We start from the raw sequence: 20,286 nt of genomic DNA on the forward strand, positions 1-20,286 counted from the left end.
AAAGTTTTCCGCACAAGAACTTTTCACAATCGACTCAGCTCATCACGCAGTTCATTTACAAGGTGCGTTCCAAAGTAAACAGGACTTTAAAAAAAAAACAACAAATGGTTTTTTCGGCAAAATCAATTTATTTTATTCGTAATAGTCTCCTTCTGCTTCAATACAGCATTTTGCACGGTCCAAAAGCATGTCGAACGAGTGTTTTTGCTCATTGGCCGGTAAGGCCGCCAGTATGCCGGTGCAAGCTTTTTGAATGGCCTCTGCGTCTGCATAAAGCTTTCCTTTCACGGGCAAATGCATTTTTCCGAAAAGGAAGAAATCGCACGGTGCGATATCAGATGAATACGGGCAGTCTATAATGGTTAAGATGTGATTTTTGGTCAAATAATCAGTCACAAGCGTCCTTCGAATGTTGGATTCTGAGCAATTTTTGGTCGTCACCATGCACATACCTTTCGTAAGCCCAAATTTTCGGTCAAAATGCGATAAATCGATGTTTTGGAGATGTTCAATTCCATTTCCATGAATTTCAATGATGATTTCGGCTGATTTTTGATGAATTCACGCACAGTTTCGATGGAATTTCCGGTGATCACGGTTTTTATTGGCCCACATGTTGATCGTCATTTATGTCCTCACGAACACTTTGAAAACGTTGAAACCACTCGTCCACTCTGCTACAGGATAGGCAATCAACGCCATAAAGTTGTTTCATTAATTGAAACGTTTCGGTAAAGGTTTTACCAATTTTAAAACAAAATTTAATGTTGGCTCTTTGTTCGAAGCTCATTTTCGAACCAATAACACAAATATACTGATACTTAAAACGCAATAACTTCACTTGCAATCAATGAAATGTCATGAAACTCTCACTAGACAATCGATAGCGAATTCTAACGCACCAGTCGACACATAGATGGCGCCACCAGGGGGCGCTAGATTCAAAAAGTCCGGTTCACTTTGGAACACACCTTATATGTTTATACTTTATAGGCACACCAATATCATTGGCCTTAATAACCGCGCCGTTAGTTCTGCTTTTTCCAGAATGGATAAGGCAGCGAAGCAAATCAGTCCAGTGGCGAACGATGGCAAGACGAAATATCTCCTGTCATTAAACAAACAGTCGTCGCACTCGCCACTAGGCACCCACATCACTGTTGACAGTCATAACTTCGAAGTCGTAGATAATTTCGTCTATCCTGGAACCAGCATCAACTCCAACAACAACGTCAGTCTCGAAATCCAACGCACAATAACTCTTGTCAACAGGTGCTACTTCGGACTAAGTAGGCAATTGAGAAGTAAAGTCCTCTCTCGACGAACATAAACAAAACTCTATAAGTCACTCATTATTCCCGTCCTGCTGTATGGTGCAGAGGCATGGACGATGAGAACATCTGATGAGTCGAAGTTACGAGTTTTCGAGAGAAAAGTTCTGCGAAAGATGTATGGCCGCGGCGAATATCGCATTCGATGGAACGATGAGCTGTATTAGTTATACGACGACATTGATATAGTTCAGCGAATTAAAAGACAGCGGCTACGCTGGCTAGGTCATGTCGTCCGAGTGGACGAAAACACTCCAGCTCTGAGAGTATTCGACGCAGTACCCGCCGGGGAAAGCAGAGGAAGAGTAAGATCTCAACTCCGTTGGAAGGACCAGATGGAGAAGGACTTCGGCTTGGAATCTGCAATTGGCGCCACTTTGCGAAATGAAGAAACGACTGGCGCGCTATTGTTAACTAAGAAGAAGAAGCAGGGACACCAATGTTTCCTTCTGGATGTTACAAACTTCGTAGCGAAGTAAATGTACGCTGTTCAGGGTATAAAAATAAAACCAGTAGCACCACTTTGCTTCAAGAACGGTCGAAAGTCGTTCAGAAGCTGCTTAAAAAAGACTATGCGTACCATTATATTATAATATAGTATGTATGTAGACAATGTACTTCAAATATCAAAACGTAAACAGTAAATTATATCAGAAGCGCAGGTGCCGGTTATAGTTGATGGATATAAGAGCATATGAACTCTTACTACTTGTAATCCACTCACTTTTAAATAAACTTTTCGCACACTTAATAACATCTTACTAACCGCAACCAACTAATTTAATATTTAAACGCACAGATGTTCACTTTAAGAGCAATCACCGTTAATTACTAAGCGGCATGTCAAGGCCTCTATCCACCGACAATCCAAACCAGTTCAATGTGAGCGACATTGATTGTTTTTACTTTTGATAACTGCACATCGATTTTCTGCATCTAATGCCAAGTCGATCACCTTCCGGTGAGTTGTTAGATGACAGCAAAAAAATAAAAATAAAAAATATAACGGAAAGAAACATTGAAAGATCCGCTACTTGGCAGAAAGAAACGAAGTTTTACTTTCATTTTGAATATCACGAACTCGCAACAACATAATCTCAAACCAAATGTACGTTAAAACAGTGAAGTAAGAGCAGAGCAAGATGCACAACAAAACTAAGTAAATAAATATGTATATAATAAAACAATATAATTGCCGGTGTAAAAGTTGTTACACAACTCCACATTTTGCAACGGATCTTAGTGCAACCTGAATTAAAGCAACTTGCGGCCATTGTTAAAAGTATACATACGTATCGACATACTTATTTATTCACTTACACTTACTGTACACATATGTTTGTATTTATTTATACGTAGCATGGGAAACGGTAAAACAATTGGCCGCGAGCAGGCAACCTGCATTAATTGGTTGGTGAGCGGGTCTTTATATTAATAGTTGTAAATCTAATCTAGATTATGATAGTTATATAGCTGGGTATAATTAGATCCATGTGAAGGCGCGGTTGTACGAAGCGTATGAGTAATATTTTTTCTAAACAATATTATGCTTATAAACATATGTATAGTATATGATGATTTCAAGAGTGGGGATGCTGTTCCAAAGACTGTCCTAAAAGCATGATTACCTCTAAGTAAATTGTAGATTCAAATCCCGTTAAGTGAAATTGTTCTCCGAAAAACAACCAAGTAAAAAAGCCATTATTATCAAGTAAGTAAGAGCTAAGTCCGGCTGTCACCGAACATTTTATGCTTTCACAAGGATCAAAGCCGGGGAAATACCTTCAGGTGTTAGCATAAATCTGTATTAAAGAACATTGTTAAAGAACTCAACATATTTATTCGACGAGCGGGTAAAATGTTTACAATCATATTGGTTGTTTTCTTCTTATTCTTCACTGGCGTAGACACCACTTACGCGGTTATAGCCGTGTTAACAACAGCGCGAGTTTCTTCTTTTCGCCACTTGGCGCTAATTCGAAATACCAAGTGCAGCCAGATTCTACTCCATTTGATCTCTCCAACGGAGTGGAGGTCTACCTCTTCCTCTGCTTCCAACGGCGGGTACTGAATCGAAAACCTTCATAGCTGGAGTCTTCTCTTCTATCCAGATAACACGACCTAGCCAGAGCAGCCGCTGTCTCTTGATTCGCTGAACTATGTCAATGTCGCCGTATACCACGTGCAGCTCATCGTTGCATCGACTGCGAGATTCACCGTTACCTATGTCACCATAAATCTAAAAACCCTAAAGCCTTTATATCGAACCCTCCTAAAGCCAACTCATTAGATGCTGTGTTCCACCGCACCCTATAGCAGGACGGGAATAATGAGGGACTTATACAGTTTATAAGCCCTTGATTCCGATGGGTCGGTTTGTATGGCAGCTATATGCTACAGTGAGCCGATCTGAACAATTTCTACCGATATTACATCATTTCTATGAACAATAATTCAGACCAAATTTCGTGAAGATATGTACATATATCGTCAAATGAGGAAGTTTCCCATGCAAGAACCGATCTGAAAAATTTCTTCGTATATTACATTATTATCTTAGAAAATAATCTATACCAAATTTCGTGAAGATGCATTGTCAAATGTGAAAGTTTTCCATACAAGAACTTGATTCCGATCGTTCAGTTTATATGGCAGCTATATGTTATAGTGGTCCGATATCGGCAGTTCAGACAAATAAGGAGCTTCTTGAAGAGAAAATGAAGTTTGCAAATTTTCAAAACGATATCTTAAGAACTGAGGGACTAGTTCGTATATATATAGACGGAGAGACAGACAGACGGACATGGCTAAATCGACTCAGCTCAACATACTGATCATTTATATATACATTTTATAGGGCCTGTGACGCTTCCTTCTGGGTGTTACAAACTTCGTGACAAACTTAATGTACCCTGTTCAGGGTATAAAAAAAGCAAAATAATACAAATAATAATAATAAATCTTCTTCTTAATTGGCGTAGACACCGCTTACGCGATTATAGCCGAGTTAACAACAGCGCGCCAGTCGTTTCTCCTTTTCGCTACGTGGCGCCAATTGGATATTCCAAGCGTAGCCAGGTCCTTCTCCACTTGGTCCTTCCAACGGAGTGGAGGTCTTCCTCTTCCTCTGCTTCCCCCGGCGGGTACAGCGTCGAATACTTTCAGAGCTGGAGTGTTTTCGTCCATTCGGACAACATGACCTAGCCAGCGTAGCCGCTGTCTTCTCGTTGTCCGCTGTTGTCTCGTACAGCTCATCGTTCCATCGAATGCGATATTCGCCGTGGCCAACGCGCAAAGGACCATAAATCTTTCGCAGAACTTTTCTCTCGAAAACTCGCAACGTCGACTCATCAGTTGTTGACAACGTCCAAGCCTCTGCACCATATAGCAGGACGGGAATTATGAGCGACTTATAGAGTTTGGCTTTTGTTCGTCGAGAGAGGACTTTACTTTTCAATTGCCTACTCAGTCCGAAGTAGCACCTGTTGGCAAGAGTTATCCTGCGTTGGATTTCTAGGCTGACATTGTTGGTGGTGTTTACGCTGGTTCCAAGATAGACGAAATTATCTACGACTTCAAAGTTATGACTGTCAACAGTGACGTGAGAGCCAAGTCGCGAGTGCGACGACTGTTTGTTTGATGACAGGAGATATTTCGTCTTGCCCTCGTTCACTGCCAGACCCATTTTCTGTGCTTCCTTGTCCAGCCTGGAGAAAGCAGAACTAACGGCGCGGGTGTTGAGGCCGATGATATCAATATCGTCGGCATACGCCAGCAGCTGTACACTCTTATAGAAGATGGTACCTTCTCTGTTTAGTTCTGCAGCTCGTACTATTTTCTCCAGAAGCAGGTTGAAGAAGTCGCACGATAGGGAGTCGCCTTGTCTGAAACCTCGTTTGGTATCAAACGGCTCGGAGAGGTCCTTCCCGATCCTGACGGAGCTTTTGGTGTTGCTCAACGTCAATTTACACAGCCGTATTAGTTTTGAGGGGATACCAAATTCAGACATCGCGGCATAAAGGCAGCAATAATAATAAATATTAAAGTATAAATCTCACTTTATGTGGGCGCATTTCCACTAAAAATTTTCCTCCAAGTGGAAGAGAGCATAGTTTAAAAGTGTATCATTCATATGGAATTGCTTATAAATTGTTATAATTACAACAAATTCAAGTGCATACACCGTATTTAAAGCATCACCGCAATACCTAATAAAGCGAACTCGACTCAGTGACCGACAGTCATTAGCGGCTGGTAAGGTATAATACAAGTTTCAATATTTATAAGGTTGCCGTGTGCTAATCTCCATTATTATTAGGTTTATTAGTACTGAGAAATATTTATATAGTACATACATTGTATAATAAGCACATCGACTCTTATGTAAATGAAATTTAATCCACCATATAAATAGATACGCTATTTTACATTGTGTTTAAACTTGCATCAAATATAACTACTCGATTGGCCGCGTATATCGTTTGTAATCACTTGATGAGAATAAAATGAAATCGTGTTTCGTCTTATTCACTCTTAGTATATAATATATTGTCTGAGTTTCTAGAATTTTGCATACGTTGTTTCAGTTCATTGCTTATCAAATTGAAATTCAATGCACAAAAATGATAAAAAAGACGGAGAGTTCGCAGAGAATTTATACACATCTCTAAATACATATTTACTTATATACATATACATACATATGTACATAAAGTGCAGTGAGAAATGCTTAGGTGCTAAACGCTCTCGACATCGTCGACACGGAAACAATAAAACAAAAACCAATGACTTCTAACATTTATACCAGGTAGCAAACGCAGCGAACACATTCGATGTTATATTTGTTAAGTAATGTTAAATATGAAAGCGTTTAGCAAATCGCTGTTAAATGATCATAACAAGAACAAACGTCAAACAAAGGAACGAAGTAATATCCGTTTGATGACGTTTTTCGCCTCATTTTCGTTGGGTGAAATTGTAGGTGTTTTTAAATTTTAATTACTGTATATATTTATGATTACTGTTATATTTGTCGTAACATATATGCAAGTATATGCTCATTTGTAGGTGCTTTAATTTTTACCTGTAAAATACGTCACTCATGTTAAGCAATACGTTGCTGTCTAATTTCTGCTTAAATTGTACAAGTCTCATGAAAAGTGAAAGGGCTGAGCTTAGGTTGGCTCTACATACTACAACTGGTCTGCTTAGATGTATATTATTCTCTTTCATCTTAGGCGAGCGCTCAGCTATGTCGACCAAGGCAAAATACCAAGATTGAAGAGACGAATGCAATTTTGGAGACCTTTAAGCAAATTTATTGCTTGAGATAATACCCAAAAGGAAATTATTCCAAATTTTATTTATTAAAGATAGAAAATACTAAAGCTTGCTATTAGTGCGAGTACTATCGCATTTCACCAAAAAAGTTGGATATAAATTTGGAACTATTTCTAATGGTATTACCGCCTTGCAGGAGAATCAAATGGGTCTAATAGTAAATGAAGGTAAGAAGAAATATCTTCCGTCATCAAACAAACAGTCGTCGCATTCGCTTGGCTTGGATTGGCTTTGCTTAGCTTGTCTTTCACTTTACTGTTGACAGTCATAGCTTCGAAGTCGTAGATAATTTCGTCTATCTTGGAACCAGCATTAACATCAACAACAACGTCAGCCTCGAAATCCAACGCAGAATAACTCTTGCCAACAGGTGCTACGTTGGACTGAGTAGGGAATCGAGAAGTAAAGCCCTCTCTCGATGAACAAAGACCAAATTCTACAAGTCACTCATCATCCCCGTCGTGCTTTAAGCTGCAGAGGCATGAACCATGACATCATCTGATGAGTTACGAGTTTTCGAGAGAAAGGTTCTGCGGAAGATTTATGGTCCTTTGCGCATAGGTAACGGCTAATACCGCAGTCGATGGAACGATGAGCTGTACGAAGTACTATATACGACGTCATTGACACAGTTAACGGATTTAAGAGACAGCGACTAGGTCATGTCATTCAATTGGATGAAAACACTACCAGTACCCGCCGGGGGAAGCAGAGAAAGAGGAAAATTAATCATTCTATAAAAAAACCTACAGCTAGCAAAAGAGAGTGGAAGAGTCTCTAATTCGAAAGTTTCAATCCAGATTGTTTATCTGTGACTTTTGCTTCAGTTCCTAAAACTAAAATATTCGCTCTAAACCTTTGGGCTTGGTCGTTTGGAATCATAAAACAAACTCATTCGAAGTCTTAAAGCACTAGCAAGCCAAAACTAAGTTGTATGCGAAGTAGGAATAACCAATTGACTCAAGAGAAGACCATTTTGAAGAAGATAATAAAGGTTTCTATTAAAACAATGATTAGTTTAAGAGTTCGAAATTTAGATTTAATGAAATAGTTTCTGAAACAGCTACATAGATACTTAAATTATACTTCCGAACTTGGAATAACTGAAGTTATGGTTTACGAATTTGTGTTCAACTTACAATCGGGGCTGCTTAACCGGAGCGAACTCGGATTTATTTCTGGCAAATCCCCCCCAAACGGGGACACTCCTTAATATTTAGGAGGAATGTTTGCTCAGGACGTAACAAGAACTATCACCAAACATGATAATAAAAAATCTGTTTTTTTGAGAATATGAACGAACCGCTTATCCTGTACCCTGATACAACCAATTGAAGTATTGCACTTTTACTCTCTCTATGGATAAATTAGTGGATAAGTCCAATAAAAAAATTAATTTTTTTACAGTTTGGGACCGGAAAGTTAAAACAAATAAACTAGCTGGCATGAAGGATGTCATTCGTAAACCGTAATTTTTTTAAAAGCCGTAACCACTTTCAATTTCCAACTCGGCAATGACTAAGTATGCAAAAAGTCAGCACAGCTGTTGTTGTTCTGCTTTTTACGCTCGGTCGAGGAGGTCGGTTGCAAATGATAGCGACAAAGCGTAAGTAACTATTATTATATACACGTTATCAAGCCCGTTGTCGGCGCTGGCGCAGTACACAGCCCGACCGATTGCTCTCTCATTGCCACGACAGCTGGCTGGCCGCCGGTCTCCGTTTGCTGCTTGCTCTACCGTGTTTGGCGCAATTCGACTTTTCGACGTTGCCGGGCACTGCTACCAGCTATGAACTTATGTACGTAGGTATGTGTGTGGCTCTACTTGCATTGGACTTGGTGGACGCGTTGTCGCTGCGCTGTTACATTGCCGAATTAGTTAGCGAAGTGAGACAACTGCGGCTGGACGTGGGCGCAGCTGTGCGATTTTCGGTTCAAACATTTTCAGCTTGTTATACGTATATTAATGCTTGTAATAATATGCAATTTTCCGGGTTTAGAGTGATTTAATTAAATTTCGCTTATTTTCAAAGACACGTTCGAAAATTTTCGTCTCGAATTAAGAAAGAGCTGGCAATTACGGCTAGGTATTAAGCTTTTTTGCTTTGTTGTGGGTGTTGAATGTACTAGTGCATAACTGTTTTTGTGACAGCCTCAAATGTTAGAGGTATACTCGTATAGTAAATCGAAATAAAATAAAAATCAAAAATCGAGCAGGTTTGTACTCGCATTTGTATCAATGCTTTTGTTTTGATGTATTCATGCCTCGGCGGTGTCTGTATGTAAACGAAGGAGTCGTGCTTTTCCGTAGTGTTCCTAAGTAGTTAAATGTCAATTATTCTTCGCCAATTGTTTTGTGAGTGAAAAGTTAAATGCCAAAATGGCGTTTGCAAAAGCACCGTGAGCATTTTAATTGCGTTTGTTGTTGCCTTTACAGTTGTGTCCCTCAACAGCACAGCATTTCGATAATATATCTCTGACAGTAGCTGAGAAGGTGCTCTATTTTTTTGCTGCTTGTTTATGCTGTTTGTTTTCTTTTCTTTTTAATTGCTTTTTGTTGTGATACTTCGAACCAGTTTTGCATAAATTCTGTTGACCAAAAAAAATTTGCGTGCTTCGTCGCGATTTGTTGTTTTTACTTTCATCATTTATTTATTACTTTTTCTTCTGTTACTGTTTCTAATTGAACATATTCAGTTTTGGAGTTGATTTTCGCTGAGGTCTTTAGAACTTTTCTGCGTTTGCATAAACAAAAAAGTGACCAAACCGCTGAATGCAGTTCATTAAACTCTACGGAAGATGGTTTGTAAGCCGAAGCAATGAATTTTAATTCAATTAAACAGTGATTGAAGATTGCGAAAAATTCTATCCATACATATGTATGTATGTGGTAAGGAAATTTTATTCAAATAAACGCGTAAAGCAGCCCAAAGTTGATGATGATCAAATGTACAAAGGTTGAATGCTTCTAAATTCTAATCTAAAAACTAGAAAAACTTTAACTTCGGTTGCATCGTAGCAACCCGTTTAATACTCTTCACAAATACAAAAGATTCCTTACAACAACTTTATTTTGAGCGGTCAGCTTGTATGCAATAGTGATCCGAATTGAAAAATTTTCTTCGCAGATTTCTAGATTTATAGACTAAAGCAATAATTCATGCCGAATTTCATAAAGATATGTCGTAAAATTCAAACGATTTTCATAGAAGAACTTGATTCTGAACGTTCTTTTTGTTTAGCAGTTATGTGCCATACATCCTATAGTGGTCCCATATAGACAATTCCGGAAAAGGGCCAGCTTCTGATATCTCAAAAATGTAGGAACTAGTTCGCGTATACATACATATGTATATAGACAAACAGACCTACATACATGGCTAAATCGACTCAGCTTGTTATACTTATCGACGTTTCCTTTTTGGTGTTACAAACTTTGTGGCAAACTTAATGCACTCTACTCAGGGTATAACAAGGGAAAATTCGGAGTAAACCTATTTAGCATGTGATCAAATTTGATCCGGACTGATAAAAACTACAACTATTAGCTGTCAAATAATGTGTATTAGGAAGCTGTTTGTGGGCGTGGCGAACAGTTTGTTTAACAGTTTTTACGATAGAAAAAAATTAACAATGAGTTTGCTTTGAATTTTGTGCTTTCAATTACGGCTAAGGATCTTGAAAATTTTAGGAGAAGTGTTTTCGGCAGTCTACTTTATCACGAACAAAAAAATTTAAGTGACCCAAAGCTTCTGAGGGTCGTGAATTCATCAAAAACTAGCCTCATGTAAGTCGTCCAACTCTGTTAGTAACGATAGCATCGAAAGGAGTATAAAAACAGTACTTGAAAATTATAATGTTGGCATCAGAAAGATAGCAAAGCATCTCCGCATCTCTTATAGATCAACTCAACACTTTATGGTTGGTATTTTACGTATGATGCTTGACAATGCTAGACTTTTGGTAGGAGTACCTGGATCTTTTGCAAACAAGTTGTCAAATACAGGTCGCAAAAGAGATGCTTGACAACGTAACTGAGGACCCTACATTCATCAAGTTCACTGGTGCTGAAATGTGGATTTTTGAACGTTGAAACTGACCAAAAATTTAAGGAATGGACTTTTGGTACGAGTACCTGGATATTTTGCAAACAAGTTGTCAAGCAAAAGAGATGCTTGGCAATGTAATCGAGAACCACACATTCATTAAACTCATCATTACTGATGATGAAACGTGGGTTATGAATATGAATGTCGAAACTGACCAAAAATCTAACGAATGGGGCTTCAGAAATGAGTCGAAGCTGAAAAAATCAAAAATTGCTGAAGGGCTTGAAGATCTTCCCAACCGAGGCTTTTAACAAGTGCATAAAAAATTATATTAATCGTTGGCATGCTTGTATTGGCTCAGGCGCCTGTTTTGAAGACGAGAATGAAGATTTGTATTAATTTTTTTTTTAGTCTGGGTTAAATTTGATTAGATGGTTAAATCATAAAACAAAACTGGATAACAAAAATTTTTTTTAATATGAAAACATAAATTTAACTAACTTCACTTCATTCCTCTCATCCTTCATTCACTCCTCTTCTCCAAAGAAATGCTTGAATAATATATAATTTTAAACAAGAATTTTATGCTTAAAATAAAGTTTTTAATTTTTTTATATAAATTCAAACATTAAATAAAAAAGTTAAATATTTTAAATAATCTCATTACAAAAATTTAAAAATTAATTCTTCAAAAACACATTTTCATTTGAAAGAAAAATGTATAATATTAAATTTTTTTAATTAACAATTTAATAATCAGTTTTCATTCAATTTATTAACATTAATAGCTTCAATTATTAAATATTAATTTTTTTGCATTTTAATTGCAGAGCATTTACGGCATTTATAATAGATTTGAACTGTGACTTCGCTATGAAAGAAAACATTCATGGCAGGCACTGTGATAGCGAGCAACAAACAGCAAGCAGATAACAAAGTACTTTGACCTTGAAAGCCATGAATGATTGATAAACTTCCCAACGTCTTGCATTCTATTAAAAGTGAACAATATAAATATACACATACATATACATATACATACAAACAAATTGGTTACCAAACATTACTTTTAGTATAAGTGTAATATTTACAAAATCCTACAAGTGTAATACCGTTAAGTGTGTGCCAGAAAACAGATAATTTCGTAATAAAAATAACCATAAGAATCAAAACAAAGTGTGAATCATTGCAATAATCGTCAGTGAAGAGTGATAATAACTGCCGTCCAAAGATCACCAGCCGTACGATCTGCAGTAAATACGCGCATACACCACACGTGTTTATTCAATATCCGTCCCACAAACACCGGCAATCACGTATTTTGAACGCATCAATTCGCACATTCGCACCAGCTTTGCGAACAATTTCTCGACGAGCCGTCCTTTTCATTGTATGGCCAGCGCGATTATACGCAGTGTAGCGGTGCATTCACGACCTGCACTCTCGATCCATCTGACCGATTGTATTTGCATCAATAACGATATTTCGTCTGAATGCTCATCACCATACACGCCGAAGGGACTGCCACCGGTGGCGCCTTATAAGCCAAACCCACTAGACGACGAGAGCTTTGATTTTAACGCCTCGAATACACCGACAATATCATCAGCATTATGCGCATGCCTCAATTGTACTAAAACACCACCCTACTGTTTTGATCGTTTCAAAAGTGCCATTGTCTCGACATCAACAACTGTGGACCTACGCAAAGATAAAACTCTGCATAACGATAATTTACAAGCTATTCAGGAATATAGTGCGGTGGAAGAAGACGCAGCGGCATTGGGTGCTCTAAGCAAGAAACAATCTCCGCTCTTCGGCAGAAAAAAGCGTAACGACTCGTCAGCTGCTACGCTATCGCAATCATTTTCCTTACGCACCGAGGAGCCATTCTATGCCCAACAGATTATAGTGAGTCCAGGAACAAAGAAAGATAGTGGTGAAGCGAAGCATACAAATAATCAACATAAAATCGACCATAACGCTGTGGAAGCGATCAGCATGAACGTAGGCGTGGCAAATGGCGCGGCTGGTAGCCCAAACAATGGCACCGATATAAATCGCAATAATGGACAGTTACGAAATGGGGTAAGTTGGAACTTGGATAGCACAAATTTAAAGCACATTTTCTAAAAATACACAGTAGTGAACTCTGAAAGCAGTTTTAGAAGTAGTTGTTTATATATTTAAATATTCCTATAACTGCCTCCGTTGCCTTCGTATATACCATATGTAGGCAAAACTTTAATTTTTTTCTTTATGACACATCAAATTGTTATAGTTTGCGCTGACTTCAAACTTTATCAATGCCAATTCATATCTAACTCGTATGCTCATTGATTAGATTCGAAAGAATGCCTGCACAAGTCCACTCACAAATAAATTTTCACAAATGACTTGCGGGATTCACGGTCAAAATAATAGTGATTCATCGCATTTTATTCGTATTATTTTATTTTATTGTTTAACTTAGGAATTTGTGTGCATTTTCGATAAGCTCATGTAGTATTGTTATTTTCAAACAATAAAACAAAAGCAAACATTTGTGTGGAATTAATTGCTATCTATTGACAGTTGACAATTGGTTTTGTCAATTGATCAGCTGTTACGTTAAATGTGAGTAATTTAATTTCTGTTTTCACCGGTTACGTACAAAATAAATTGCGGCACTAATGCTTCTGAACTACAAGTACATAGGAAACTTACTGAAAATAGTTACATTTTTTGAATGCTTTGAAACCAAACGCCATCAATATAAGTATAAAAGATTTCTTCCCACTTCTAACTAGCGGCGTCATTCGTTTGTATTGAGTTTTCTAGTTACAGAATATATGAAGTTGGGAGCGTTGCATCAAAAAGCTTACCAGTGAATAATTTAGGAAACATTTCAAGTTTGTAGCTGTTTATAGGCAGTATAAGATATTCCTAGAACTCGAATATGCTAAGAATAATATAATATAAATAAAAAATAACGAAAATTTTGGATTTTGATTTCAAAACACAGTGTTGAAATTCTCCATAACTCGGTACACTTCACCCAGCTATGTACGAGTATGATCCAACTTCTTTAACACATCTGAAAAATATGTTTTCTGGTGGTCTACAAAATAAAACTTTATGGAAACTTTTGATCGCCGTGAGGCTTTTTAGCGTTTGGAAACAAAAAGAATTCGAAAGGAGCCAAATATGGGGAATAAGTTAGTTGGAACAGCATATCGTGTTCTAACTCAATCAACACGACGGCGAGTCTGAGTCAGTGCTTTGTCAGGATATAAGATCACTTCTTTCTTCGCCAAATCGTGCCATTTTTCTGCAATACGGTGCCGAATTTATTTAAGATAGAGTTTTGTGATCGATTTACCCTTCTCTTGGTAATCATTAGTGATTTCCTCTAAACAACTTTTCCAGCCGAAGTAATAGCAGTTTTCCCCCTCTTCGAAGCAGATTTCTTGGGTGAATCCACTGTTTCTTAGTCTCTGTTGCATACCAGTCCATCCACGTTTCTATGTTGATCACAAAATTACAGCGGCAAACACTGCTGTGAAGTAGTTATCCAAGTAATCCATGTAAATCATGCCTGATGGATCTCTAAATGGCTTTCAGGCTAATAAAACATGTCAAACACTGCTGTGAAGTAGTTCTCCAAATAATCGATGTAGATCATACTTGAAGAATTCCCGTGAAAGGACTTTCAGGCTAATAAAAGAGTTTTCGGAGCACGTTCTACAGATACATACATATGTATATACCCGTCTTTCTGCGTTTCATCTTCGGCCACGAACGCATAAACTCCGTCCAAACTCAAGTTCAATATTTCATACAGGATATATGTAAGTATTTCTTTTGAATATACTACATGATTATAATTTTCTCTTTGAGCGCTTTTGGGTAATGAAGTATAAACCGATGTTGTTATCGATTTGATAACACTAGTCATCTCGTAATAGTTACGTGCTCGTTGGTACTAAGGTTACGGATTGGTTGATTCCCATACTAGTAATAATTTTAAAGTTTTTCCATAAATAAACTCAAATTTTTTCTAGTAAAAGAAAGATGGAAAGCGAGAGTGGCAAGAAGAGAACTTAGTACTTGTAAAATTAATATGAGTACACAAAGCCTTTTGTTAATAATATGAAACGGAATGGAATGTCGAATATGCACCCACAATACCGTTTCCGATATAAAAGTGAAATTAATAAAATAGAAATTTTCAAGTTCAAAACGCCATTATAAATTCCAAAAGGTATCAAACCTCACCAACATACAGAGACTATGCTAGCTATAGTGACACCGTTTTCGTGCAGACATTGCTTGCATTTAAATTACAAAGGTGTACTAGTTGTAACGTGCAGTGCGCAACGTTGTTGGTTTTCACGTTTTATGCTCCGTTAGTGCTGCACCAATTATGCAATTGTTTACAACGTGCCATGTCTTAAATTTCAATCTTGCAATTCTCTGACTATGTCTTCCCTTTTATTTTTCAGCAGCCTTTATTTAAAATTAATGTTTTTGTTTGTATTCTCTCTGTTTACGTTTAGCAATTTTGTTTTATTCGCCTTTTCCATTGTTTGTTTACCTTTGGTCCACTCATTTCCACAAGTTAGCTCCTCTACCGCATTAGCCGCTATTTGTCAGCTCGTTTGTCGATAATTTGCTGCAGTTCGTGTTCCATGCCTCGTTGTTTCCAAGCTTTCGTTAATACATAAATGTGTGTAGACACACGGTACACGTAATTTTCCACTTCGTTGCGTACAACGGTGGATGCGTGTCTGCGACTCTTCTACACGCAACATTTCCCAACGCATGGTTCCGGCATATGGCATTCGTCTTTGAATGGTCGAATGACGTGTGAAGTGTGCCATAGTAAATAAAATGACATTACGAATTTGGGGGTAAATTGATTATGCTACGTGTGTATAAATGTTTGTGTCTATAGAGTTGTTTACCTATTTGGGAAAAATTTTATAACAGCTTTTTGTGCAGAAACGCAAAATATGCCACCCTAAGTTCGTTGAGGAAAAATTTTGAAATGCGGAATATAGAAGCTTTAAAATTACCAACTCAGATGTACATCAGGGATAATAATAACACATCATAATAAAACATTCAACTCTTTTGAAGGGTCTGCCATTGAGTTTGTCTCTTCTCAAATTCTAGCGCACAACGGAAAATATATTTTCAGAGCATGCTTAAAAGCATGTAACAAATTTAAAAAAAATTGCATGAAATAAAACAAAAAAAATTGACAATGTTCAATTCCATGAAAACACATATAATTTCGAAACGAAAAAAAAATCCATAAAAATAGAACTTCTGTAATTCGAACCTATAAGTTAACAAAAACATCTTGTGGCCGATAACATTTGTTTAGACATTTAATTTATATTCTCACCAATTTCATGGGATATCTGAAAGTGTGAGCTCCACAGTGGTAAAGTCTCAATCTCGTAAACGCGGGACAATTAAGAAGAGAGTGCTGAGATGTTTCCACCGCGTCTTCTTCCATTCAGCTTCGTCAGAAGGCGTCCGGTAGGATTCTCAAACTTGCGCCATGGACGCCAAAAGGACAATGGCCTGTTAGAATCTTCACAACTTGGAAGAGGCTGGCTTTACTGAGGGAAAAAATCTCATGCGATCAAACTTGGACCAAAATGATTTTGCGACAGCCCAAGAGAAGATTGTAGCCCAGCGTTCGTCAAGTTCCGCGAAGCCCAGCCATTCAGTAGTAGAACACACGAGAAGAGGGCAGCACCGACCTATTCTCCATCTACAAAGAGCTAAGCTAGGATACCATTTCTTGCTAGCTAATTAGCTTTACTTTGGCCTGCGATTCTCTGTGGTCTGGCACCCACAGTATTGAACGCACGGTTTGTGAAACAAGTAGTCGGAAACTGAAGTTGACAGAGAATTCCTAACAGTAAACCCCTCCATCAACCTTCCCCTAAAGCTTTGACCTACCCGTCAAGAAGCTAACTGCCTCTATTCTCCCATGGCTTCTACCCACCCACAACTTCTACACAGGTATGTGGAAGAAGAAACAGTCGCCAAAGTTTGTTATAGCGACTGCATGATCCTAAAAGATCCGGTATAAAGTCTAAGCGTACGAAGATTTTCGACAGACACTCGTTCATTTCAGATACTCTGAGTCTGATGGCAACTTTCGCGGCCATACACTTTTGAGCGATACTATTTGCAATATATGTATTCAAAATGGCATGTGCCTTGGTAGGAGTCGATTTTAGAGCACATCGCATGCTAATGAGCGCTGCTCGTTGGACGCTCTCTAACTTCCAAATGTGTGCTTTTCTAAGGCGCGCCACCACACAAAGATCCCATAGCACATTATAGCTTGAGTATGGTGTCCTAGAGCCAGTAGACTAATTTCGAGGAAAGACCCCATCTTTTGCCAATGGCTTCTCTGGAGCAGTACAATGCAATCGATTTCTTCTTCTTCTTCTTTGTGCTCTCTTCGATATTAGGCTTCCATGCAAACTTCCCATCCAGACCGAGTCCTAAATACTTCACTGAATCCGCAGGTTGCAAACGCATGCTTCCCACCCGCGGCAGTGATGCGTCCTGGATCTTGTACCTCCTAGTAAATAGAACCATTTAAGTTTTTCTTAATGGTGAGGCCACTTTCGGCCGACCAGTTCGTTACAACGCTGATATATCTTTGCGTCCAATCGTACACGGTACTCAGAAACTTATGGCTTTACAGAAAACTGCATTTAGTTGTCCAAGCAGTCATCGTTGATTTCCTTGCGAGGCAATCTCTTTTTCCTATCGTTGATTACCAAAAATATATACATGAGCTAGTATCTAAGAAAAGGTTCACTCGAAAATTCTTTTAAAAGCTTCCGCAAAAATTTTCTTATTGCACACCCAGTGCTCAATTTATATTATTTAAATTTTCATATCTTTTAAGTTTATAGTTTAGTCTTATTTTATTATATAATTTCCTTGTTCTGCACGATCCTCAACCTCTTCAACTGATGGAAATATTGAAAAAGTGAAGGATATGGTGTTCGAAAATCGTCAAGCAAGTGCTAGAGAGATGGCAACATAGCTCGGCAGATCGCGAGTCCGTTTGAATGATTTTTGTGCAAACTTTTCGGCATAAAAAGTGTTCTTGCTCGACCTGTCCAGAATTTTTTTTCAAAAAGAGTACCGTATACAGATTTTTTTTGGACATGCTTGACCTCGCGAATTCCTATCCCATATTCATGGAGATAATTATAACTGCCGATGAGACATGGGTTTGTGAGTTTGACATGCAAACATGTCAACAATCATCGGAATGAAGGGAAAAAACACGAGCCGAAACAAAACAAAAAAAAAAACCGCCAAAGCCGCTCAAAAATCTAGTTGATGGTCATTGTTTTTACGATATTCGTGGTTTGGTGCATCATGAATTTGTTCCGGAGGGGCAAACGGTCAATAAAAAGTTCTATTTGGCCATATTGTGGCGTTTGAGTGAGAAAACCTTTCGAAAACAGCCGGAATTGTGGAAGAACAATTCATGGATTTTACATGATGATAATGCATTGAGACCAAATTTAAAGCCAAAAACGCAATAAATACCCACAACAACAACCATATTCACCAGACTTAGGCACCGTGTAATTTTTTCTTGCTCCTGAACTGAAATTGCCGCTCCTTGAAACCCGTTTTCAGTCGATCGAAGAGATAAAACAAAACTCGTTGAAGGAGCTTAGGGCCATCCCCAAAGTGCTTAAGAAAAGTGTTTCGAGGACTGGAAAAATCGTTGGCATAAGTGTATTACATCTGGTGGATATTATTTTCATGGCGACAAAATAATTATTCATGAATAATTAAATATTTTGCGTTTTATTTACAATTTCCAGTTTTTTGTCGCAATGTATACTCAAAATATTAAACTTTCAAGCTCATATTTTGCAGATGACCAACCAGAGGCACATTCACTTAATTAAGTTCAAGATTTCATAAAATTTTTCTTTACTTAGTATACAGCTATAGTATATCTGCATATGCTACATATGTATATTATATGTATATAAGTATGTATGTTCATTTGTTACCAAAATTATATCACAATTTTTATTGCATAAAAATAAAAATTACACGAATGTAAACGCATAGGTACAGCACATGTACATACATATATATGTATGTATACATGTACATATGAAAGTATGAATTTAACGTGTATGAAGACACATTGTGCAAAGCCTTAATTAACATGGCAAAAATGAAATGACGACTATGACATGCACATGACGTGCCAACTTTTATGAGAAAGTGTTAGCAGTCGGTTGCAATACGTATGTATGTATGTGTATGTGCAGGCACACACGATAAATTTTTAATTTTTTTTATTTTTATGCAATAATCACTTCAAGACATGCAATTTCGCTTTTCCAATATCGTTCAGTGGGTTGTATGGCACATGATTTTTATGATGTTAGTGTGTTTCAAAAGCACCACCTGCGAAATCTACCCCCCATCATGAGCTGCTAATTGACCTTTGACCTTGTGTATGTTATTTTTATGCAAAGTGGTGAATAATCAAATAAGAAATAGTTGATTTTCAATGTCTATCGATTATTTCACTTTTAATACCATGCTTTTCGTTAAATGTTTCGGCGTTCATATTTCCTTCGTTGTTGAGTGCCACACAAATGCGCTCACAGTGAAATACTTTTAAAATGTATGCGAGTGATGTCAATGAGAGCGTAAAACAGCTGACTTGGAGCTTATATAGAAAATACTTCTGGTATGTTCCGAGAATTAGGAAAAATTTTAAGAAAACTTTGGAGTAGAGAATGCTTAAGTTAGTAAAGCTAAAAAAGTAAAGTATTTGGCTTTATTTATACGAAGCGATGAACAAGAAATTAACTTTAAAGAAGTCTCAAATGGTGAAATTGATCGGATGGTTGCCTGAGTCCGTGTAATTATTTTTAATCCACCATGGTGACAGTTGACACGAGACTCCAAGAAAAATAGTAAAGTTTTATTGAATATATTTACAATATAAATAAGTTCCCCCAGATTGCTATAAACAAAACTATACACACACGCAGTCCATTATAGTTGTAGTTCACTGTACCATAGTGTTTGTGCGGCTATTTATATTGAAATCGTTTGATATTGTGCTGTTTAAGCATTCATGTAAATATGTATAAATCTTTTAACTAAGCGTTTGTTTTCAATGCTTTTTAACACACTTGTTTTATTTAATTATCTTAATGGTAAATTTTCAATTAATCATTATACAATATATAGTGAATGAAATATAGTCATTAATTTTGTATACCTCAAAATCTAGTTTTACTTAAGGGCAAATACTATACATTAAAAGTAACTAAAAAAATTTATTTTTGAAAAAAATCGTTTACAAATTAAAGTCACTCACCTTAGCGTTATGTTGGCTGGAATTAAATAAAGATGGATTTAATTAATATATGATATTGTACATATCTACATAGATAATAAATATTTGTAAAATATGTTACTCAAATAATTATAAAATATCAACAAGATAACAAACAGTATAATAAATTATCAGAACTTTTTTATTTTGAGAG

The 20,286-nt window shown here is 37.2% G+C and overlaps 1 protein-coding gene across 2 annotated transcripts in view; it reads left to right on the forward strand.

Moving 5' to 3' along the window:
- Nucleotides 1-8,558: 8,558 nt before the first annotated feature.
- Nucleotides 8,559-20,286, forward strand: part of LOC126757348 (mucin-5AC) — a 40,869-nt gene continuing 29,141 nt past the window's right edge. The window contains exons 1-2 of one of the 2 annotated variants that reach the window (XM_050471185.1): nt 8,559-8,888; nt 11,551-12,808. In XM_050471185.1, coding sequence (XP_050327142.1) covers nt 12,113-12,808 — 696 coding nt within the window. In that variant the 5' untranslated portion in view covers nt 8,559-8,888; nt 11,551-12,112. The remainder of the gene's footprint in view (nt 8,889-11,550; nt 12,809-20,286) is intronic. The other variant, XM_050471186.1, reaches the window with a different exon arrangement.

This window comes from Bactrocera neohumeralis, chromosome 4 (assembly GCF_024586455.1).
Source record: "Bactrocera neohumeralis isolate Rockhampton chromosome 4, APGP_CSIRO_Bneo_wtdbg2-racon-allhic-juicebox.fasta_v2, whole genome shotgun sequence".
NCBI lineage: Eukaryota > Metazoa > Arthropoda > Insecta > Diptera > Tephritidae > Bactrocera > Bactrocera neohumeralis.